This window comes from Temnothorax nylanderi, unplaced genomic scaffold, assembly GCF_030848795.1.
Source record: "Temnothorax nylanderi isolate EJ_2023f unplaced genomic scaffold, tnyl_v1.0 TNYL_tig0046_pilon, whole genome shotgun sequence".
Classification (NCBI taxonomy): domain Eukaryota; kingdom Metazoa; phylum Arthropoda; class Insecta; order Hymenoptera; family Formicidae; genus Temnothorax; species Temnothorax nylanderi.
The window spans coordinates 653772-678324 of record NW_027249108.1 but is presented as its reverse complement, the minus strand read 5'-3'; the positions used below and the strand labels follow the sequence as shown (position 1 = coordinate 678324).

Genomic DNA, 24553 nt, shown 5'->3' with positions numbered 1-24553 from the left:
CTTATATAAGTTCATCTTTAGATACTCCGTAGTCAATGAAACGAGATTAAGATAATCTTATAACGAATTCGGGCGCTTGTACTAGTGCACACTGAGTGCGCACTAAGGCTTGTTCTTAATCAATTGTTATATTAACAGATCATCTCAAATACTTCTTAGTCTGTAAAATGATTTGTACAGCATCCATATAGATATTACAGATTGTTTTATTGGCTAAAAAGTTTTTAAATGTGTATTTAAATGACTTTAAATATAAGAATAGATTATAAACAAGCTTTAGTGCGCACTCAGTGTAAGCGCCCGAATTCGCTATTGAATATATGATCTGACTATGAATACCGGCCTATAAAAGGGAGACCCTTCCGACTGCTGCAGCAATTCGCCGCTACACGTACTCGGTCGAATCAATCAATTGTCTAAGTTTATTGTGACAAAATAATAAATAATTTATTTTTCTTGGAATAATAATTTTCACGAACCTTACAATGAAAAGGCGAAACGCTATTAACTCTCGGCCATCGTTAAAAAATTTTTTGAACGACGAGAATTCGGCGTGTAAGGTAATCTGATCGAGCGCGATGAAAATGACACGTGACGACGAGTGCTGCTTCCGGTTGGACCCGATGACGTATCTCTCTCTCTAATTTTCCACTCCGTTTTCTTGCAGATTTTATGCTTCCAAGCTTCTATAAACTCCGGATGGTGGTGCGGGCGCGAGCGTTACACTACCTTTTGTTATCTCCTTTGAAAGAGACGCGAGTGCATATTGCATTACCTCGCGCAGAGCGCAAGGAAAATGGAGATAGACGGCGCGGGGGGAGACAAGAGGGAGAAGGGGGGAGGGGAGAGAAAGACAGCTGTAGCATCAGAGGAGAAGCGGGTCAACCTGCCGAGTTTTATAAATATTTTTCATACGGGCGTCACCAAACTGATCTACACTAGCTAAAATATACAGAATTTAACATAACGCGATGTAACGAGACTCAATGGGTTACGTCTTATTGCGTCAATTGTTAAGGAAAAATTCCAAGTTATATATACTGTCGATTTCTATGCGATAAGATAGATCAGGGAGTTCAAATAAAGCTCTACACTGATAGTCGAATAAGCGCATTTAAAGTCAGATTTAAAGGCCATTTCGGTAAAACGAAAAAAGAAAAAGAAACGAAGAATGGCCCGCCGTGAAATACGAGTGTTTGATTAGGAACACACCGTGCATATTATTCACGGGGCGTGTATGGAGTGTGCCTGCGCATATGCAAATACACGCGCGCTGTCCAAAAGGCAAATACATGCGACCGTAAGATAAGACCGGTTCAAGGGCTCCGGGATATCCAGGAAGGACTCTCACGCGGTCCCGATCGAACCGCGGATTATTAGCGATAAGCCCTTTCACGCCCCGGGAACGGTAAAACTTGTCCTCGCACGTCTCCCGCCTCTGCAGTCTTTTCCCCGCGCGTACTTTATATCGGATTTAAACTCGCGCAGCACTTTTGACTTTGTTAAAGGTCGACTCGTTGATTAAGCGCAAACGGCGTAATCGAAAAGTAACGAATTGAGCAAGAATTGAAAAGGATCGTTTGCGCACGCGGGTGAAATTTTAGCGCGTTTCCCGCGCTAGAATGTACAGTCATGGCAGCTGTAAGAATTTAAAAATAGCTAATAGTTTTTTTCCATTTTAAGAACTCTCCTCATTCCCTTACCAAAATACATACGTGGTCCTGAGTTCTGTCTAAATTCGTACCATATGTGTATGTTGTTCCATACTCGTTAATTATTAGACAATCGTATACGTGTTTTCTTCGGTTTTTCGTTGCATTATATACGAATCTTAAACGTCCTTCGCTTTCACAGTCCAACTGTACAAATTGTATTTTGAATAAATAATATTTTTCACGATCCCCCCCTTTATCATCCATTTATCAATATTACCAAATATCAAGCGTGACCTATACATTGCGGTAGGACGGGACCGAGACGACCGGATACGCATAGATTATTCAATTTTCGTTAAATGAAATAATAGCAGCGCGGAGTGGCCCAGGAGGAAAGAATTTGGATATTGAGGTAGGCACACACAGTAGACGACGAAGAATAGGACAGGCTGGTAGGGAGACGTGAATAAAATGGGAGAACGCGGAGGAAGAGGCAAGTCATTTGTACGAGCCGCCGAATATAAATACCAAAGACGAAGTTAAAAAGTCAGCAGTAGAGGAGCGGACCCGGCATTGTGAGTGTTCACATACCACCCCCGGCATCGATATTTTGACTGCACGAAGAGGACTCGGACGTCGGGCGTAAGATCAAACGTTAACCTTAGTAATAATTGCGCGTTTTTATGTACACATGACGATCACTTACATCTCTTCTTTTTCGTTTGCGTTTGCCAGTCCGTGTAAGCGACGTACTTGTCGCATCGATTCGCACCGTCGATAGCGGGACATCAAATCGCACAAGATTCGCACAAATCACGCAATAACGCACTTTCGCACGCACTCAACTTGAAGCCCGCGTAACGCGAAACTGGACCGCAGGCCGCAGGCCGGAGCTCCCCCGCGGCACGAGCGGCGGGGGCTACGCGCACGAAGCCCGAGCCCGTGTTCGTGTATGTCCGACGCGGCTTCGTGTGCGTGCCTCCGCGGCTCGCGCTGCCGAGGTCGCCGAGGAGCCGCGGCTCCGGCCTGGCGTTACCGCTCGAAGCACAGTTTTAACGTTTAACAAGGAGTATGTACCGCAGATCATATCGGCGGAGGATCATGGAGAGGGTCGAGGACTATGTAACCCATGGAAGCAACATGCAACGACGCGACGCCCAGGACGTCGTCGAGGAATTCACCTATGAACTGTCCAAGATGCGTGGGAGATGTCTCGATGTCGGGTCAGGTCCAGGGTTCGTTACCAAGGAAATGTTACTGCCGATCTTGCCGCGCGACGCGGAGGTAGTAGGTGAGTAAATGAAAATTTGGAAACGAAGAACCCCTTGCATTGTTGGCGGAAAACGATAAAGAATCTCGCTTGTCGCGTCTTTACAGGCGCGGATATATCGCAACCGATGGTGAATTACGCCCGCCAGAAGTACTCCGACAAGCGATTATCCTACATCGTTCTGGACATCGAAGCGTCGGAGTTGCCGAGTGACCAAGTCGAGCAATATGACAATGTAGTGTCGTTTTACTGCTTGCATTGGTGTGACGATATGTGGTAATTTTCATTTTCTTGGGTAACGATCAAAGAAAGAAAGCTTTCGTAAATAAAATTGTTAATTTCCACAATTAATTTTGATATTATTAGAAGTAAATTACACGAAAATATTCACATTATATTGGTAAACGCTTAATCGAGATAAAGAAAATGTTTATCCGGTGTGCAATTTTTTCTAATTAATCTATCAAATTTAGGCGCGCTTTCGAGAACATTTACAAGCTACTGCGACCAAATGGAAAAGCGCTTTTCATGTTTCTTGGGTACCATTGCGGGTTCAATGCGTATTTGAGGCTGAAGCAGGATCCACGATATCAGTCTTATGTTCAGGTATTAATGACCGAAATGGCTATAAACGCACGATAATGTTATAAAAATAAAATTTAAATGCCTCTGTGTCCTCTTCTTTAAAGGATGCGGGCCGTTACATACCGTATTTCCAACGAAGAATGTGCGAAGATGTCCGAGCGAGTCTGCGAAAGATGCTGGAGGACGTTGGTTTCGAAATTCTGCACTGCAGCAAAAGGGAGAAAAGTTATCAGTACAGTAAACAGAGTCTCAAAAGTAAGACACTGCAATAACAAGACAAATTATTGTCTATCTACAGAAAACACATAAAGAGTTATTAAATTAAATCGTTGTAATGAAAATTAATCGTCGCGACTAAATTAGGATTCTTTATCGCCTCGTTTGTTCCAAGTGAAGTCATGTTTGTGCTTTTTGCAGATCACGTGATCGCCGTCAATCCTTTTATCAAGCGTATTCCCGATGACATGAAAGGCGAATTCGTGGATCATCTGGTGAGCGAAATAATGAGCCAGAATGTTTTGATCCCGCTTAAAAGCAAAAACAGCCAAGAAGAATACAGTATTGTATTGAGATATGACCTCCTAATAGCATACGTGCAAAAACCGTTATCGGCTGTTTGACGGTCTTCAAAATGTATTTGAAGCGTATATTCAAGAGTATATTCGCGAAATGTATATTTTTAGATAACTCCAATTGTTTGTAATAAAATTAAGTGGTTTTTATCTGGTCTGACGTCGACAGAATTATAAGTTTATTAAGATGATGCTTGATCGTTCTGTAAAAAAAAAATAAATAAATAATATTAATTAGTTTCAGTAAAACGTGCCGATATAGTTATATTCCATCGTCGACATCTCCCTAAACAAAATCCTTGCGTTTCTACAAATACCTACCCGTAAAAAAGAAGTGACGAAAGGAGGAAAGAGAACAAATGCATTGCCACTTTCGACAGCTTGCCTCCTACAACACTAAATTTTATGTATATATTGTACGCTATATCTTTGATTTTACAATAGTACAGCCATTTATAGAATATCGTTATTATAACTTACAGATCATGTCGTACGGATACAAGAGTGGGCGTTATTGGGTATCGATATTCGCATAGCGGGTAACAATATGTCTAATTCTGGTTCTCTAAAAAATACATCCAGGCTTACAAATGGTCTTAAAACCGCTGGCATCGATCGTGTTTGACAATCCGGCGCGCGTCTCTCGGAAAGTACGACTAATAAGTCTCGCGTCCCGAAAGTTCATACATTAGCAAGTTCACATTAATCCTTCGCAATATCCACGATATAGCGATAATCAATCGCATTTCCGCATAATCACAAGAGTTTTCTTCAACGATCGTTCTAAAGAGCGCAAGTAGTCGTACTTGGAGCGAGAGCGCGTTGCGATCCATCGAGATGAAAACGGTCCGAGCCTACCATATTGTGTGTGCCACGAAATGTCCTCTATTCGAAATTTCTCCGCATACATTTACAAGCTATTTTCCAGTCGGAAGTGACCTCCCCTTGACTCTCGCATAATTCCATAAATCGTCGCGTATGTAAAAGCAAGTTCCGTGAGATAATCTTCGCTGTGCGGAACTAACGCGCGGCACGGAAGAGATCCCTCCGGCTGAGCATGAATTTTATTGCACCGGCATATCACGGTCTCTCGATACTTTAAATCAAGCACTAACAAGCGACGGCGTAGTTAATCACAAACGGGAGATGTATTTTAAACACCCGCCGCGCGCGTAACGTATTCTTATGCTCCTGTGAACGTAATCGATAACGCGAAGACTTTTTTTTTCTAACTTTCAGTGTATTCTAGTTATCGGGACCTTCCGCAAATACCCGCCTATTTCCTACATTACGAACGAGGACATCACCTGTCACGGCAAGCCTTCCACGATCCTCAGTAACGACGTTGTAATTCCTGATTAGTATAGAGTACGTATAACAAATGCGGTCTCGTGTTCGAGCAGTGTTATTCTTTATAATAATTACGAGAGTCGTAAAGCATCGGATCCGATGAGGGTCAATCTGCTCTCAAATCTCACCGATTTGACCATGGAAGCTCGACTTTACGGGGAAGATAATATCATAATTCCAAAAAGTAGATTATATACGCGTAGAATATATACGCGTTAATACGCGTTTCATCTCGGTTTACCGAGCGAGAACTGTATAATCGGGAAAAACTGTAAATTCCAAATATTTAAATCGTCTAGAGTGCTCGAAACGTGTGTGTGTTTCGAGAGCAAGATTTTGCGAGCGTCTGCAATCCGAATGCCTTTCTTTCTTGCAATTGGTTTATCTTTAATTATTATCTACCTCTGGATGTCTTAAGAATGTCGAAATCGTAGGAGTTATTCAGTGTACATTTATCGATTACGAGCTAAATGCCGTAAATGGTAAAACGAGAGTGAATAAGTAACGCTTTCTTAGTATGTAAGTCGGTCACTTATTTCGTAGTCTCTTATTTCGTAGAAAGGACATCGAACATCAAATACGATTATTTAGAAAAGAGGGATTATACCTGGATACAGAACAGCGAAGGATGATCGAGGGCAAGGCACAAGTGAGTCAGAGAGAGGAGAAATTATTTCTTGAATGAAATTATATAATACTCTACGCCCTAATCGTTTTTCCATTACGTACTTTTCGTCGCGATTAAGATCGGTACATCGCGAGATATACACATACACACACGCGCACACATATATATTTATATATATGTATATTATATAATCAGACACCATCGACGTAATTAATCTATTGCTAACAGCGGGACAAACATCTTATTTCTATCGATACTTCCTCGCCCGTGTTTATCTCTCGGCGTGACGCGATTAATAATTCATTCCTTTGCACCTTTCAAAACCCGAAATAAAAACATATCGGATAAGCGCTCCGTACACGAATCCCCGCTGAAAAGAATAATTTGGAAGACATAAAGGAGAGTGTACAATGTAAAAAATATCGTAAGATTTGCATCTACGTATTTCGTGGAAAAAGATGCGTAGAAATAGAGAATTGTAAATTTCGAACTCTGTGAAACGAGGAAGACGGGGAATGCGGATTTCTAACGAAACGTTGATCTCTAAGGAAAACTAACATTTCGTTAAAGATCCACGGGAGAATGTGGCTTTCTGTTTCATAAAACAAAGTATCTAGATATAAAATCAAAAGTCGCGAGGAATCAATTTATTCATAAATAAGGATTAATGATTTATAAGGTTGCGCATCAATAGAAAGATCTAAAGAGAAATCACAGGAAGATCCAGCAGGGAAAGATCTACGAAAACTTTTTTTCTACAGAGAATTTGTCAAATCTATAGAACGAAGATCTTTACAACCCAGCAAACATCAAATAACAAAACTTACATGCTGAAATCTGCAAGTACCTATAGAAATAAGATCTCCGTTCAAAATCTAATTGCCTCACGGAGCTTTCGTTAATCACCGCGTAAAAAATCGCCGCGTGACGAAAAGAGCATAACCGAACTTGCGTTTCTTCCTTCGATTCTTCCGTCACGCGTCCGAATAAATACCGAAATACGCACCGTGTCGCTCGAAAGAGCCACGCTTACTATAAATTCTCGCTTACCGTGGTAAGCGCGTGGTAAGAGCGTGTAACGAGAACGCGAATACATTAATTACGCATTTAAGACCGTTGCTGCTTAGGTACTTTCATAGTGGGATGCTTTGTCGTTGGATTTAGCACGGATGAAATGCACGTAATCGAAATGCGACACGCGCGGCGAAAATCACGAGATTAAACAGGGAATATGAAAAAAATTATTAAAAACGCAAATTAATAAATAATTTAATAGTTGCTAGAAATCGGTCATCATTATGCATCATCAAATCACGCTGCCTAATTATGTTTAACGTAACATTGTTGCGAGCACTAAATAATCTCACACCCGATTAACGTTAACAATTACACAGAAATGACAATTTCGTGCTAATTCATACTGTTATGAACGTATGGCACTCTGATCGATATCTACCCAACTTAAATTAATTATAAATGGAAAAACAGGAGAGGAAAAAAATCGGGAAATAAAATACGAAATCAAAAAACAAATTGTGAACACAACAAATTCGTTATAATCTCTCGTCGCTATTTACAGAAAAAAAAAAAACGGAAGAGTACGAAACCGACGAGTCGATTGAAGAACGAGAGGTGTATATACAACCGAGAAATACATAAAGATCACGAAACGCGTTACGAAAGGGTAACGGTGAGGGGATCGACCTGGACGAGACGATCGAACGCGAGCGCGTCGCCGACGCGAAGGGCCGACGCTAAGTATAACGAGATTCGGCGCGGCACGTCGTCGTTGCCGCAGCTAATGGCTAAGGAGGGAAGACGAAATCATTTTGCACGGGACGCGACTACTCTCTCTGGTACAGAGTAGATAACGTATACGTCTGTATATGCCGTATTCCGCCGCGGGGTGCAACGCCGTCGGGCGTCGCGCTATCGATCGCTACCGCGTTACAATCATCGACGAGCTTGCTCCTCTCCCTCTTCGCCCTTTTCTTTTCTTCTTCTCGCTCTGCGTTCCTCTCCTTTCTCTTTCTCCTTTTTTTTTAATCGCAAACAAGCGTCACAATCAAACGAGCATCCTACGACGTTACGTTTACAATCTCGACGATCGAGCTCGATCGCGAAGCGGATACGGGATCGTTGAACGTAAGATTCGCGCTGTGCTTAAGTGCATTATTTTCTTCTTTTTTCAAGCAGTACGTTCATATCCCGCTGAATCAAGATGCTATCGATCGCTAAAGGTACACGTAGACGTGCAGCGTTGTTGTAAGGCGAGGTTCCTCGGGGTGGAGTTCAATTCGTCAATTCGGACCAGCAACGCAGGCTCTCTATAGAATATCGTCGTTGCACCATATTTACACGTACATCGAATTTTAATTCTACTTCATTGTCGGTTGAGAATTGGCGATAGCGTGTCGCTGCTAAAACTGATAGACGATCCAAAAAAGCGCACGGCGGCGGCTACGCAGTGGTAGAGTCCTAATATCTTCGTAAATGTCGGTGCAGCCTAATCGACCGTCAGAATATTACATCTCTTGCGAGCGCTTGAAAGAACAGATTGTGTATATATATGTATATATATATATGCTTTCTTCGTAGACATATCCGTTAAAAGATTTTTCGCTGTCTTCGACACACGAGTGGATCGAAGAGGGACGCAACGTCGAGGACAATAGTACGGTCAGGTACGAAGAATCGTTGTTAAGGAGATCCTTATTACACGGTGAGACGAGGGACTGACGCTGACGGATGGGACGCGACAAAAGCACGGATAAAAGTAGGCGAAAGATCCTCGCGGATGCGAACCTGGTTGCGGGGAACGATCTAACGCTCAGTTTCTCGACCCGTCGGCGGACGTTTAGACGCTCCAATTTGGAAACCTCGGGACTAAAGCAGCAAGTGCGATATCTTCGGAGAGAATGGAACGATATTAGAATAAGCTGAGCCAAGTCACTACTCATCGTTTGTAGGCCGTTTCAAACCACGCATATCTTACGTATAATATACACGTTACATATGCGAAACTCTCGCGGTTACTCTAGAACGACAGACACGTCCGTTATGGGGATCCACGGCGGATAGCTCGACATGTTTCATAAATATCTATTTGGCAAACCTTAGGGGTAGCCGGCGCCTCGAGAGGCACCGCCACTAGAGTCGACCACTTTGACGTTAGGAACCGACAGGGAGATTCTAGAGCTGATAATGAAAGCGATCCTCGAATCAGAGATCTTGCAATAGAAGCAAAATCCAAGAAAAAAAAAAGACTAACGCCAGAGTGGTCGAGATAAGATCGCAGGTACAAATTGACAACATCGTGACGCGTGCATCAATTAATGTTGCGATTAATTAACAATCCGTCCGCGAACGTGTTCGTCGTAGCGTAGAGAACTCTTATTTTGTTGTTTCTTGTAGTACTCTTATGTTAACAACGATTATACGCTAGCGCTACCATTTTTCTCTTTATGGCTATCCTACGATTAACAACATCAACAACAACAACACATAATATATCAACGTGAATATATATATATGTATATATTATATCTATATACCGTTAGATCTAAATTTATCTTATGTACACACGCATGTGTGTGTAACGTACATACACGCGTATATATGTACATTACACGAATGTAGGAGAAGAACGATCGTGTCCCAGGCAAGTATGCGACATCCACATACAATGCGCGGGAAAAGATCTCCGACAAAATACACACAGCAACTCGATCTGATCTAGTCGAAGGACATAAATGCATAGGTAGATCACACTAGACGCGAAACGACTGCAATCGAGGAATTGGATGTGATAACAGCGTAAATAGCTTCATCTAAGCTCAAAAAACGAGCTTAAAATTTATACAATTCGAAAAAAAAGAGCGACAAACAAACGTCATCCATAGAATACAATATTCCGATATAACGCATAAGTATAACAATATTCGAATGCAATGTACAACTGTATAAAGAATAACAGTATAAATTCGATTTCCAACTCCTCAATTGACAAAGATAACGAAGCTAAAACTCGAATTACCATTGGAATATAAAGAAAAACCTATATAATTGGAAATACTCTTCCATTTGCTCACTCTTATCGCTTATATTCCAGTTATCTCGTATATATCGCAATATACGAGAGGTCGTCAACCTCAACGTGATAATATAGCTTAGTTAACGAAAATATATTCAAAAAGATTGCACGCTTCAATGCCGTAACCGACATAGGAGAAAAGTCAATATATTACCTATATATACATATATACTAATATCGCAAGCTCGAAAACGATAATTACGTTTCGCAAGTAAACGCTCGTACTAAAACCTGCTTCGTTACGGAGAGGCGAAACATCGAAAAACTTACGAATATAACAAACTTGTAATGCGTTCGAGGTAAAAGCAACGCCTCAAAATAAATATCAGAATGTTAGAAAACAAATATCTACGTGTAACAATAGAGATTCAGTGTACCGTGTACCGTAGAATTACGCGTCGCATTACGCATTTAATCGATTTTCTTCTATCGTTACATCGCCACGGGAGTTGCTCGAGATGTCGCAGAGGATGCGTACTTTAACCGACGTGGCATCTGCCCAATTTCACAAATACTTGTCCACGGATATTGATCTCTTCACGTACATTCCGAGCGTACCAGATAGAAGAGTTACACGCATTGCATTAAATATATTATCGTTCATACTATCTTTATTACAATTATCTACCATCATATCGGATAAAGTCGCGTCTGCTACGATACAAGCTACAACCTCACGAACAATCGGTAACTTGACAAAATATGCTATCGCGATAATAAACGTCGACTAAAAAATGGTAACTCTGCGTACTTTTTCATGATAAAGTATGAAATATATATATATATATATATATATATATATCAGCTACCCTCTCTCTTTCTCCCTCCTTCCTGTGAAAGACGCCGTAGCGACTGTTCAAAAGAACTAAATGCCATACTTTTTATATTTGTCGCAAACGAAATATTATTAAATCTGAGAGAGGTGCACGGGATATAACTTTAACATTCTTAAGTTTACGGGATGCACTATCGCTTGCAATAATAAATTCGTATGTCTTAATTGCTCTTCCAGCTTGTTAGAGTTCACGCCACAATTGCGAATGTTCTTTTCCTTCGCCTTCGACGATGCTTACGAAAAATAATGCACAAAGAGAGCAGAATCACATAATAGAATGAACAACGAATTGACTATTATTGCACGCGATGGTACAATTATAAAAAAGATATTTATAAAATATAATCTACATATACAAATTATATAATTATAAAATTTTCATTTTTTAAAGTTTATAAAAATAACATCATATTTTCCCATATTACATCCAAATGTAATTTCGAAGAATTAAAAACGCTAAATTAAAAATTATAAGCTCGACAAAATTATAAAACAATACAAAAAAGCAGAAATTTAAATATATATATATAATTGAGATGAACATATATATATATATATACTCTTTGTGCTTTAAGACTAAGCAGTTCAATGTAAAATATAATATTGAAATACAATTCATATCGAGATTCGTTCAAATTCGCAAGTAGTTATACTTTCCTACCTGTGCGCATACACTCTTATTCGAAAACTATAATCGATCAGATCAAAATATGGCTCTTTCGATGTAAGTACACGCAACGAAAGAATGTACTTAAATTCGTAGTTGTAATGCATAAAGAGAAGAGTCTAAATTTCGAAAACATTAAATGCTATGAGATAGCATTTGAGTATAATGAGATCGCTTGTGCAGTACACTTGTGCAACTGGATCGCAGATGCATTAACAACAATTTTCTGCTCAACTATGGCAAATGTTTAACAATAGATAAACTTATCAAAGACTTAAAAAAAATTATGCAATCTCTAGACCGAAATAAAGAATCATCGATTAGCGTAAAATATAAATAACAGAAATTGCGACAATAAAGTAACTTTTTTTCTTTCTCTCTTTGATTCGATCGTCGTTACTCGTGCGATTATCACCAAGCAGATTACGATACACCCCGCGTACCTCTGCCTTTACTAAATCAACACGTTAAATAAATAACGAATTTACACGATGTAGACTTACGACGGGATAAGTTTTAATCCTAAGTTCGTTATTACTACGAAGAATCCCCTCAGATACCTGTGTATACGTATCGTAGCGCGTAGCCTAAAATATCGTACAATTAGAAACAACAAGGACAATGTTACATCGTAACATTTTTGATTGTCTTCCTCAAAGGGGTTTGTCCGACCGGAATCGCTCTACACATTGAGATACTGGGACACTCTCGTGCCTCCGGTAGGACAGTGTCTCAGTATTTTCACGGTGCGGACAACCCCAGAAAAAAATTTATTTTATACGGAGTACTTTCAGTCAAAAATATATCAGATCACTCGCGCGTTCGTGTAGACCTCTCTCAGCATTTTCCAATGTTTCTCCTCTAGGCCAAAGAGATTTCACCCTCTCGGTTATACTTCTTACATTATTCTGACTGGAATCTCCTGAGATCTGATCTTTTAATAATCGAAGACCAATCTAAACAGAGCATCTTGGAACGCGATTAGACTTAGTTTATATATAGTCGATTAAATAACGATGCCTTATGCATATAACAACAATATTAAATGTTAGCACTTAGGAAGGTTTGTTGTATTATTTTTTTCCCTTATTTAGAATTATATATATGTGTATATATATATATATATACCTCTCTCGTGCGTATTTCTCGCGAACGATCTGAATGCTTCGTTAAGCTCATGCAAATGTGCAATCGACTGTCACGTCAGCGACTATCATAGATCCCGGAATCTTTCAGACAGCTTAATACTGTGTGCAAATAATGCGAAACTCGCATTTCTCATTGAAGTCTGACATTATCTCTTTCTCTCTTTTGTATTACTAAGCAGATTGCATATTTTATCGTAAAGAGATCAAGACGTAGGCGTTTTCACGTGAGACAATCGATTGAGGAATCGATCGGCATGTACGATCAACGCTCAGTCGAATAATGATCATCGTAGTAAAAGACAGCGTTGAAGTAATAGAAAATTACTTCGATCCACATTATTCGACATCTAATTTCCTTGAAATATTAAATGGTAAAAGATCAGTATACATATATATATATAGATATATATATATATATACAATTGTACCGTACATAACAGTATCAAGACGTTAACTCGTGCCTCGTGTAGCACCGAGCTGTCCGAAATCACGTGATCTCCCGTCACAGCACCGTCACGATGTCAACATCCCGAGAGGGTACGTTTTATCGTCGCCGAGCAACTGTAGATAAGCGCTACGTACCAACGTTCCGTTAGTCGTTATTAATTCGTTTCCTCGTACAAATGTCGGGAAAATTATTGCGTCCAAGTAATATCTGTTTTCCTTCTCCCCTCACGTATCTCTCGTTACAGAATTCAGACTACAATTCGCGTTTGCTGCACCAGATTGCATAACTGGATGCTTTGGACGACGCGTACAATGGCGTGAGACACGGACATCCGTGGATCGATGCCGTATCCTTAATTAACACACAGCTAGACAATTCGTTTCGCGAGTCAATACATGTTCTCGCTAAGCGACTCGGGCAAGCTAGCTCCGCCAGACGGTGACAGGGGTAACTCACCACTTTCGTATTTACTGTAGCGGCTACTATATTCCGTCAGCAAGTTAGCTTTCACCTGTCACATTAAAATGTATTTTAAAAATTTATATCACAAGTAAAATAATGTATTATTCGTTACACTAGAATGCGAACCTTGGCTCGCTCCTCTTCCAGGCTTTGCCGCACTTCTTCGTGCTGTCTTTCCAACTCCGCTCTCTTCTTGTCGTAAATTTTCGTTAAGCGCGTACACTCGTTCACACCTTTCTCCACCGTCGATTTCGCGACTTCTCGTTTTATACGTTCCAACTCGGCCTTATCTTTGTGCACTTTAGCCAATTGTTTGACCTTAAAACGATAAAATATATTCAACAATCAATTTCGCTACTTCATATATTTCGTTATTTAAAAAAGTATTGTAATAAATAAGTACCTCGCCTTGTCTCGTAGCCTGCAGCTTTCGTTTAACGTCCGCTGTCTCTCTGTCTAGAAGCACCTGGAGCATTTTCAATTGATTGGATTGCGATCCTCTCATCACTTTCTCGGCAGTCGCAAAGAGGTTCTCGTAATATTTTTCCTGAAGCTCGCGTTCCTGTTGAACATGCGCCTTGCATACGGCTAAAAATCGATCGCTTTGACTTCTGGGCAAGCCCCTGGTCCCCTCGTTCCCCTCACGATTTTCGGCGTTCTCCGGACATTCGGAGGTCTCGGCCATGGCCAAGGTGCTTAAACCCACTTCACTCGAAAAACTGCTTAAAAATGATGCGACTCAATATTGTAGCAATTTTCAGTCATCTCATTCGTATACTTACATATTTTTACTCGATAGTCGCTTCACCAGCCTGTTGCTCATATAGAATTTCGATCTATGCTTCTCACCGTCGATCGAGGCTTTCTGTGACTGCAACCGCATTTTCTCTTTTTCATGCTTTTTCCTCAGAGATTCAAGTTTCTTCTCGAGTTCCATCTTTTTCTCCCTGACCAGCTTGTTTTCCATGAGTTTTTCCAAACTTTCGGCTACTATTTCATCACTTACTGTAACAGAAGAGTTGCCAAAATATAAATTGAAAAAAGAAAAACAATATATTTTTAATAAAAAAATTTATTTAAAAAACACTCACTATTGCCAACATTGACTGGGCTTTTATTTATAGATGTATCGGCTGGTTGAACTGCAGAACAGGGAGTATCATCGTCCACATCCACCGTGTCCGAACTACCTATGCCGCCGATAGATGGTCTACTATGTTGTAAGCTACTGGGAGTTGCTAAAAGGCTTGGCACTTCGCCTATGGACTGTAGTCGTTTAGCTTTTACAACTTCCTCCTGCAAAAATAACATTGTTACTGATGTATTACGAGAAAATTAAACCGTGCAGAAAACTTACAGCTGTTTTAGCAGTACTAGGAATATCGCCAACTTTACCCTTATCCTACAAAATGTTAGTAATGTTAGTTAAAATTTGGAAAAATTAAATTGTTAGGAAGGAAAAAGATTAGTAAATCGCTTAGCAACATTTTAAATCGTACTTCGATTTCTTCCGGTTCTTCCAAGCAATCTGTAAGAACCAACAATTGGTTCTCTCTCTTCTCCACTTCGCTCTGATACTTAATAGGATTCGCTAAAGCTTCGGCAAGCTCGCTTAAACCATCAGGAACGTAATCTTTCACGATAACGTGTAAAAACAGACTCGCTAATGGTAGTGGTTGCCCGCACTCTGTTCTTAATGCTACATGTCTGTATCCTGGGCATAATCCGACTACGGGAAGTACCCTGTGACCGATTAAACGTCCAGATTCTTCATACGCCGCTATCCTTATCGAGGCAAGTTCCGGCAAAACTACCTGAGGAATGCGTAAACAGCACATTATACAAAAATATTTTATAGCAAAACTTAGAAATTTATGCAAATACTATCGTTTTACCTTCTTGAATACAAACGGCTCTTCGTCGTATACGGGATTAATACCGTTGTTAGGTACGATTTTTGTGCGGAATTTCTTCCTTACGGTATCCGCCGGCAAACCGTACATATCGACTTCTACGTAAGTTCCTACTCTTTTGTCAGTTAAAAATTGTGCGGATATCACATGGATGTGAACCGAGCCTGCTATAATACCATCAACGGTAGACTCGGCGAAGGGATCTAGCCGCCGATCTTTTCTTCTCATAAATTCTGGCTTTAATAGATAGCCGCAGCGTTGATTATACTCAAATATTCCCAGATTTAATTGCATCGCCAGATCTGTCACAGATAAAATTAAGTTTACATCAACAATAAATGATAGATAAGATAATATGCCAGATAAAATCTTATTTACCGAGTGTTTGATAATTTAACGCAACCAGCTGACATCCCGCGTTCCAAAATACTTGCGGCATGAAATTACTGGAATCGAATCTCGTTCCTGCTGGGTAAACTCTAGATAATTGGTGCTTGTTGTAATTCACAAACTCTAGTGGTCTCTCTTTCAAGAGAGTTGTAGCTTGCTTCTCGTCGAAGGATGACATTTCGTACGTGCGATTCTTTTCTATAAAATACAAGCGATATAAAATTATCTTTATAGTACGAAGAGAATGCATTAACATTCTTCTTGTTAAGAGACTTCACGCACTTTCAGCCGATTCAAAACTATTGAAGTGTACGGGCTGCACATAATTAACTAGAGCTGAAATCTCTGCGCCCGCCTCGGTCTCTTTGGCCACGGATTTATCTGGTACAACTTTGTCCAGACCTATTCTCAGTTTAATATCTTCCACATTGGACTCATCGTCCTCTGTACTCGATTCATCTTCTTCGTCTAAAAAAATAAACTCGTCAAATATGCGTGCCTCTTCCATCAATATCTCTACAGCTTCAATTTCCTATTACCGACCTTCGTCATCCTGGCCGCTGTCTTTACTGCCTTGTCTTTGTTGCAGCATCGGATGGGAAATATCGCCATTTCCAATTTGCTGCTCATTTTCAGGTGCACCATCATCAGCCATTTCATTCTGAGGTATAATATCCGGCGGAGGACCGTTTTCTCCTCCAGCAGATGGATTCACCGTCCCATTAGTTTCACTGTCTGGGGTACCTTCAGCAGTATCTAAAGCTTGCTGTTGCTTTTTGTGATGCTTTTTATGATGATGATGATGCTTCTTTTTATTCTTTATTATTATTTTACGCCTTAGTAACGACGGCGGCGGGAGCTCTTGACCTGGCTCTAACTAAAAGCAAAAAATACCATTTAATTACAGTCATAATTTTTGCATGTACCTATTAATAGTTTCTTCATTAAGCGTAATATCTAAAAATACCTTGTGTGATTCAAGTGGCGCATCGAGCAACATTTCCCCGAAAAGGTCTCTGCAGTACTGAGCGATTTTGGCTTGTTGCCTTGGATTGCAATGATTTTCGAAACTGAGAACGACTGGATAGTCCGACGTTTTAAAAGCGGTTTCAGCAATTGCCTCTATCACATCTCGGGCACATATTTCAGGTACGAATGTATATCTAAGAAAAAATTTATATTTTTAATTAAGAATCAATTATATGCTCTCTTACATAAATGCAAGATAATTAGTATTCGTACCCATGAACAATAACGGGTTCGTCAAATTTTCCATTCCAAAAATCTAATTCAACGCATCGGCAACCGGCTAGAAGACATTGACGATAAATTTCCACAGAACTCCTTCCGGTAAGTTGATGCCCTGAATAGGGGAAACGTTTTATAAGTACTCAAGTTAAATATAATGATATACTACGTGTTAAAAATAATTATAACAACGTATATTATAATAACCTGTTAAATATGTGTTATGACTAGAATTTATAAAATAATGCGGAAGCGGTTGATCCATATCGTCAGACAATTCAAATTTGGAGACAGCAACAATCGGGTTGTCTTCGCTCATGAGATATCTCAAAAATCCGTCGAAACTGAGCTGTCCTTTATTTGCATTACCCTTGTTGGGTTCATACTGATTTATGATATCCTTTGCCCTTGCTTCATTTGCGTATGGATACAGTATCTCGTTGAGGCGTGGATCTCTCTGCGACTTGTTCAAGAAGTCCACAAATTGTGAAACAGACATCAATTTACGTTTGCTATTGCCAATAATGCCTTCGAACACTTTTTCCACGTCTGATCTCTGAGTCAGAGACTTGTAAAAGTTGAAAAAATCTTCAAATTGGAATTTTGGCAACGGTACGACGTCACTCTAAGAAACAATATTATCGTAATAAGTGAATGTGTGCAGAATACTTTACAGTCAAATTTTTCTAATATTTACGACATAGCACCAAACTCACTTTGCCAGATGGAAAGCCAGAAATATCAAGTGCTTTCTCAACACGCTTGCGATCGTCTTTGTTTTGCGTAAACATTTTTATTATACTGCAAAAAAAAATTCAAGTATATAGATCTTATCTTAGAAAACAATTTTACAGTAGTAACGTTAGAATTGTATGATAAGACCGTACTCACTTTTTTACCGGTATTTGTTCATTTTTATCAGCAGTAAGTGCAAGCTTGGTATGTGCTTTCAATAAGAACATAGTTGTGCTAGTGTTTAATTGAATCAAATTGTACGCCATTTGAAAAAGTTGTTCTGCCCAATGTTGTGCTATTTCTGCACGCGTTGTGCAAAAATTAATAAAATTCATATTGACAAAGTCAGATCCGTAACAGATCGTTACAGTTTTGTCTTCTAAGGAGTCTTGAGAACCCATCGTTACAAGAGATTTCAGCTTTGGATCCTACAGAGTAGAATTTTTAATTCAATAAACGTTTGTTATCTCCTTTGATACAAAGCTCAAGATATATCAACAAATGAAATTCCTAATAATGCCCCTAGCGCAACTCAGTGAGTAACAAGCAAAAAGTTTCGTACAATGAGCTAAATGCATACAATGCTGCATGCTTCTGCAGTTTGAAGTATGTCAGTTCATTCAAAGTTCTGTTTATTGATTTATGGGAAAACTGATCCAGCTAGGCGTGTTATTTCAATGAATACGGAACTGCCTTTATCTACCATTGGTGCAGGTGGTAGTAGGTGTGATAAAAAAAGCAAACTATGTATGGGACGTAAAGTAGGTAATGGTCTATTTATAAATTAGTCAATAATTATTATGTGATGATGCTCTGTGCGTCACTGATATAATTATGGAAAAATCAGAATTCTCTTTGACCATTCATTTTTTAGCATTTGTAATACAATATTTGCTATATTGTCACCAGGAAAGTTACAGCTCACGGTTACATCAGTAACGCGGATATATTATTTACAGGACTATTTTATATATTTATTATTTAATAAAATGTTTGTTATTATTAAAAGGAACACAAATAAAATTAATACCTTTGGTATTTTTGCATATTTTCCTGTGCGAGTATCTCTTATAACTGCTATGTCCAGCATATCCATCTCATTATTTTGATCCACCCAGTGTATGTAAAAACCATATTTATCCACTTTCAAAGTCACCGGTGTTGCCACCCCGGAATCCTACGATTACATAGCATTTGGTATTATGAAAGATTTATTTTTACCGCGTGACTGTTTACCGTAATTGCTGCATAATGTTTTTTTTCCGATAAAGAGTCACGTCTAGGCTTGATGCCTCGGAATAGAAATTGTGACACGAGCTATTATCGCGGAATTCAGTTCTTTTCTTTTTTTTTTGACTTTGCTAAACTAGGAAGAAGCACGTTTATGCCTAAAGTGACCTTTTACATTTATACTTTTACTAGCGCTCGACATTAAAACCGCCGACTACCAGCCGTAACATTAAAAATACACACAAACCTCGTCCCACTTGATAAACTTCTCTCCACCCTGTAGCTGCTCGGAAACTTCCACGGGCTTTATGTGCATGGTGATGCCTGTACCCTTGTTGCCCGCCATCCTGACTATTCCTGACTCCCTATTGCCACAAACCCGCACTGATTCAGCACTGAATCTTCCTTACGGCAAAGCGATGAGCGACGTGGAGAACGGTGGCAGCGAACACGCGGACGTTGACCACGAGGACGACGACGATGGCGGTGGTGGCGACGACGACGGCGACGGCGCCGTCAACGACGACGACGACGACGGCGACGACTCCAACTCCAGCGGTGGTGGCGGCGACAGTAACAGCAACCACGACGACTCCGACGGCTTCGACGACGACGGCGACTCCGACGGCGACGGTTCCGACGGCGACGACGTCGACGACATAAGCCTCATCGAGATTTCACGCATTAGGAGCACCTGGATCACCGTGTCCTGGTCGCCGCTACTGGTACCAGGGCGAGGGCGACTGTCGCCGTCGTCGTCGTCGCGCTCGGCGCACCTCGCGCGTATAAATACACACGTATATCTTAAGGACGTGCGCTCGAAGCGTCCCCGGGAGAGCCCGCGAGGGGACCTCGCGCGTCAGACCCCGGTTGTTTCGGGCGAGCCGAGTCACGGGGCGGTTCAGGGTTCAGCCGGGTCGCGACTGGACGAAGGTCATCCGCGAAGACATTTCACCGACGAGGAGGAGCGTGCCGCGATGACGGTTGTTCTCGGAGCACGAATCGGGTGTCCTTAACCGAGAGAGAGAGAGAGAGCGCGCGCGCGCGCGCGCACACACAGCAGGACTCGTCGCTCCGAGAGAGAAGGAGACACGAGACGACGACGATGGGAAACGCGACTGGTCTTTCCTCGCGACTCTCGCGAGTGGTTGGTCACTGTCACACGCTTTCAGCCGTTCGCTCGCTCGTCGCTGGACTCGCTGGTCCGGCACGGCCGCTCGCTCCGAAGCTGCGGCGACGGCAGCAGCAGCAGCAGCAGCAGCATCGTCATCCTCCTTCCGCGCCGAGTGTCGCGCCCAGTTGGGCAGTTGCGCCGCACGCCGGAGACAAGCACCGACAGCACCGAGCCGTCCGCGCGCCGTCAACACCAGGAGGCGCTCTACCGGGACGCGGGACGTCCCGGCGCCCGGCGACTGCCGCTCACGCTTCGAATTCGCTTTCGCGCCGCGGTGGTTGGCGGTGGTCCACTGTTATCTCTCGCGCGAGAGCGATGCTTCGATCAACTTGATCGGCGATTGATTCGCCAGAATTGTCCGTAGCAAAAATTTCCAGCTTACATTTACAATTTCCTCTGTCCCCGAGCTAATCTTTCTGGATTCCGATTCCTTTCACGCGATAAAGAGTTAATTCCACGCGTGTCAACGAAATGATACATTGTAGATATTATTTGATAAGTTAGAGCTCGATCGAAAGTCATGCCGGAAGCTAATCTGATCGAATTACTTACCTTTTTATAAATTTCTTAGTTTTAGTACGCGCGAGTGGAGTTTACAATTTCATCAAATCGTCTTGTATTTCATAAATAGCAAGAGATCTCTTTCATTTGTCTCTCATGTCAAATAAACGCTACTTGCATGATTCATGATACATAGAGATAAAGGAGAAAAATTTTTCTCTACTACAGTTCTGACATATAAATTAACTTCTCTGGAATTGACAGAAGATTCCTTAAAACTTAATCAACTGCGATTCGAATCAGAGGGGGGATTCTCCGTTCCCTTTCTCAAATTCAGGTTTCTTACATTAAAAAAAAAAAAAGAAAGAGAGCCTCTCCCTTCACTTTCCCTTCAATTTCTCCGGAATTGATCTTTCTACGGCGCGGTGGTTGCGGTAACGCTCTCTCGTTCCTTTTTCGCTTTTCTCGCGTAAAAAAAAAAAAAAAAAACGAACTGCGGAGAGAAAACATGAAAGGCCGCTAACGTACGCGAGAAAGGCGAGGAGATTGACCAAACGAGCGTTAACGAGGGCGCGAAACAGCGCCGAGAGTTAACGGCACCGGTGCGGCGCGGCGGGGGGTTGCGCGACCCTCTTCGATTATTATCCCCCTCGGATACATACGCGCGGGGATCGATTTGCGGTTCTCCGTTCCGCAAATTCCGGGATCCCGCCGCGCGCGCGGGGGACATCGTGGCGAATCGATTTTGCATTAGTTCCGAGCAATTTGCGCGACGACGCAGCAACGCGGCGGCGAGAATTAAATGGGCTTCCCGCCCGGCTCGGATGACCGACTCCCTCCGGCCGAGGGTGGCCGGATTTTTCGGGGAATGCGAGACGAAAAAAATCCATTGCGCCCACGGAACACACACGTACACATATATATATATAGGTCGTAGGCGACAGCTATGTAGATTTCGCTTTGAATTCGATCTAAAAATAAGCGCGCGCCCTTCCACGACGAGGGGAGGATGGACTAATCACCTTCACCGCGCCCATTAAATCGATCCAATCTCATCCGACTGCCATTAAACCTGAGTCAACTTGACACGGCAAACACGCGAAATGGAACGGCGATGACGACGTGGTCTCGTGTTCCCGCGTACTCTCTTTCTCGCGTTTGCGATAGCGCCTCTTATCGTCGACTCCGGGTTCATTTCAACGAGGCGGTCGATAAGAGAAGCCGCGTGATGTAACGCGGTCGAAAAATCGTAGGTCACGGCTCGTCTCCCCTGAAAAAAACATTCGTTACAGATCGTCGCATTTGAAAGAAAGAGGGGGGTGAAAGAGAAAACTCTTCGATCGCGGTAGATCCTTCGAAAAGGGGAAGACTTTCTCATTTGGGGAACGCATCCCCGCATTTGGATTAATTTGTAATAAAATGTAATATTAAAATATTACGATTGTATTATTGCCCTTAAACACGCAATCCCTGCCATGATACAGACTTTCGCTCTTACATCTTTACGACTAGAAACTTACAATCGCTCGCACGCGTTACGCGCAAAGCAGCACGCGCGAATGGACACGACGACACATTTGGTATTTGTCTGGTGTCCTACACGGTTCCTATTTATTTCGTTAGACCTTAGCGCGAATAACAGTTCGAGGCCTTCAAATCAGGGGAATTGTCAAGAGTGTTGAGTAAATGAGCGAAAAATATTTGTCTGAAATGACTATCTTGAAATAAATGAGAACCGTAAATGACAATAGCTAGATCATTTGAGAGCAGTACGCGTGTCCAGCTAAATATTTAAACAATAGATATAATAAAAAAAACTCTTCAATAAACAATACTTATTGTTTAAAGAACGTGATGTGCTGTGTATCAGATATAGTGGAATTAAAATATACCATTAGAATATATAAATAAAAGAATATATAAACGTGATACATATTACATAGAAAAGGGGTTTCTTTGCCTCAATTTCTCTATATCTTTATAATTCGGTTACAGTGTCGTCGTCGTCGCTCCTGACGATGGGATTCCCCTTGAGCAACGCCACAATCATGCTGAAGAAAAAATACATATATAACTCTTTCGTTTTTTTTTAATGCGTAAAAAAGTAGCTACATTTACGTGAATACCTACCAATAAAGATAAATGAAAAAGAACACGAGGCAATATCCGAGATGAATCATGCTATCGCGCGTGTACCTCTTCAGCTTACTGCGAGTGTGAATCTCCGTGGGATCGTAAACTCCCATATTGCCGCTGGGAACGTTAAGATACTCGTAAAACAACCACATCGTCATCGGTATGTTCACCAGCGTCAATATCAGCTGTCCGTGTATCAAGAGAAGAAACACCAGAAACGTGTGTCCTATTAACTTTGGCAACACTCCCTGCAACGGAAAGTAAATTAAATTTAATATCGCGTTCGTATAACGCGAAGTATGCTACAAGATATCATACCATATTCAACTTGTAACAGCATTCTTGCGCATTCAGATAATCACACTCAAGATCCGACAGCGTTATAATCTTCACATCTCGGTCAAGGAAAATAACGTTCGTAATAACAATTAAAATTGGCAGTACTCATTTCCATTTTATCGATGCAGACTAACTTTAATCTCTGTATAACTTACTTTTTAAATTCTTATAAACTACAAGAAGATTAAAATTAATCTGCATTAATAGAAATGCACGTTAATGCTTTAAATTTTTTTTCTACTTGTGAGGGAGAAAAATTTGAAAATGGTGCCACTGCATGGCTGCCAATCACCGAGATAACCTCCGTCGCGAAAAAAGTCCCTCGCTCGCGGCACCGAGGTGACCCGATCGCTTCGCGAAGCGGTTCGACGGGGCGTCGAAAGAGGGACGAAAGATGATGATCGACGGGACGCGCGACCGGGTCGGGTCAGTCGGGTGTCGGGTGACAAAAAGGATACGTAAAACACCAGGAGGAACAGCACGCAGCCCGTGTCGAGCAGCGCGATCGCGAACAGAAGCGGATCCGAGAGCAGACCCATGACGTTGCTGCTTCCGCGCGAGGAACGCGGGGCCGATCACATGAGACTCGCGGCTGTGGTGCTCGCCAAGCGTCTCCTCCGTAGAGTCCGTAGCTCTCGTCCTCGCACGAGTAGTACAGTGTAGTACTCGCCCTCGCCGGTCGGAACTCGGAAGTTTCGGAACCTCTCGCCGTAAACTTCCAGGATATCGCCGACCGTTGAAACGCACACTTCACGGTGTTGCCAACCACGCCCGCCGCTAAACGCACGATCCCCTGCGACCCCACGGACGTCCCCCTCGTCCCGGGTCCCCTCGTCCATTGCTCGGCACGACTAAACTCCGATTAACTTAAATGGCGATTTTTTATCTTTTTCTAATTCTTAAAACTAGAAAAGAGTAAAAAATAAGAATTAAACCGAGATTAAAGTTAATTTCCATTGATCGATAGAAATGAACATTAATTGGAGTTTGGCCGAGGTTATTTTAGCGTTCAAAGATCGCTACATTTTGCGTGCAAGAGTCACATTCGAACTATGTTTTTCAGTATATATATAAAATGTATACTTATGCCTGATATATTTGCAACAATAAAAAATTAACTATGAGACCACGCAACTTGCACTGATTAAATCGTTGATTTATGTTTCCGATTTTC

At 41.5% G+C, this 24553-nt stretch overlaps 3 protein-coding genes across 6 annotated transcripts; 1 reads left to right on the top strand and 2 right to left on the bottom strand.

The window, feature by feature from the left end:
- The first annotated feature begins 873 nt into the window (after positions 1-873).
- On the top strand, positions 874-4331 carry Jhamt (juvenile hormone acid methyltransferase). Its single transcript, XM_071705411.1, has 6 exons — positions 874-2297; positions 2738-2946; positions 3033-3201; positions 3399-3531; positions 3615-3765; positions 3928-4331. The coding sequence occupies exons 2-6, from the start codon at positions 2757-2759 to the stop codon at positions 4128-4130; spliced, it is 846 nt and encodes a 281-aa protein (XP_071561512.1). The 5' UTR covers positions 874-2297; positions 2738-2756; the 3' UTR covers positions 4131-4331.
- Positions 4332-4479: 148 nt separating this feature from the next.
- On the bottom strand, positions 4480-22053 carry Plc21c (Phospholipase C at 21C). Of its 4 annotated transcripts, none has more exons than XM_071705408.1 (19): positions 21927-22053; positions 19477-20833; positions 19030-19176; positions 18156-18427; positions 17981-18065; positions 17472-17889; positions 17259-17379; positions 16984-17179; positions 16560-16893; positions 16299-16484; positions 16005-16214; positions 15609-15928; positions 15213-15527; positions 15071-15115; positions 14805-15009; positions 14496-14718; positions 14117-14435; positions 13840-14031; positions 4480-13762 (listed from the first exon to the last, which is right to left on the bottom strand). In XM_071705408.1, the coding sequence occupies exons 2-19, from the start codon at positions 19573-19575 to the stop codon at positions 13640-13642; spliced, it is 3810 nt and encodes a 1269-aa protein (XP_071561509.1). In that variant the 5' UTR covers positions 19576-20833; positions 21927-22053; the 3' UTR covers positions 4480-13639. The 4 variants fall into 4 exon arrangements, with proteins under 4 accessions (XP_071561509.1, XP_071561508.1, XP_071561510.1 ...); XM_071705407.1 differs by having other exon boundaries at positions 20956-22020; XM_071705409.1 differs by having other exon boundaries at positions 14117-14432; positions 19477-22020.
- Positions 22054-22326: 273 nt separating this feature from the next.
- Cnir (cornichon-like protein) lies at positions 22327-24520 on the bottom strand. Its single transcript, XM_071705412.1, has 4 exons — positions 23838-24520; positions 23359-23427; positions 23035-23288; positions 22327-22955 (listed from the first exon to the last, which is right to left on the bottom strand). The coding sequence occupies exons 1-4, from the start codon at positions 23916-23918 to the stop codon at positions 22883-22885; spliced, it is 477 nt and encodes a 158-aa protein (XP_071561513.1). The 5' UTR covers positions 23919-24520; the 3' UTR covers positions 22327-22882.
- Positions 24521-24553: the final 33 nt, after the last annotated feature.

Coding starts and splice junctions, on each gene's coding strand:
- Cnir (XM_071705412.1), bottom strand. CDS start 23,918: ATGGGTCTGCTCTCGGATCCGCTTCTGTTCGCGATCGCGCTGCTCGAC. Junction 23,289..23,358: donor GCTGTTACAAGTTGAATATG/GTATGATATCTT, acceptor TTTCCGTTGCAG/GGAGTGTTGCCAAAGTTAAT. Junction 22,956..23,034: donor TTTTTCATTTATCTTTATTG/GTAGGTATTCAC, acceptor TTTTTTCTTCAG/CATGATTGTGGCGTTGCTCA.
- Jhamt (XM_071705411.1), top strand. CDS start 2,757: ATGGAGAGGGTCGAGGACTATGTAACCCATGGAAGCAACATGCAACGA. Junction 2,947..3,032: donor GCGCGACGCGGAGGTAGTAG/GTGAGTAAATGA, acceptor GCGTCTTTACAG/GCGCGGATATATCGCAACCG. Junction 3,766..3,927: donor CAGTAAACAGAGTCTCAAAA/GTAAGACACTGC, acceptor TGCTTTTTGCAG/ATCACGTGATCGCCGTCAAT.
- Plc21c (XM_071705408.1), bottom strand. CDS start 19,575: ATGGCGGGCAACAAGGGTACAGGCATCACCATGCACATAAAGCCCGTG. Junction 18,428..19,029: donor AATATGCAAAAATACCAAAG/GTATTAATTTTA, acceptor TCTACTCTGTAG/GATCCAAAGCTGAAATCTCT. Junction 18,066..18,155: donor GAACAAATACCGGTAAAAAA/GTGAGTACGGTC, acceptor TTTTTTTTGCAG/TATAATAAAAATGTTTACGC.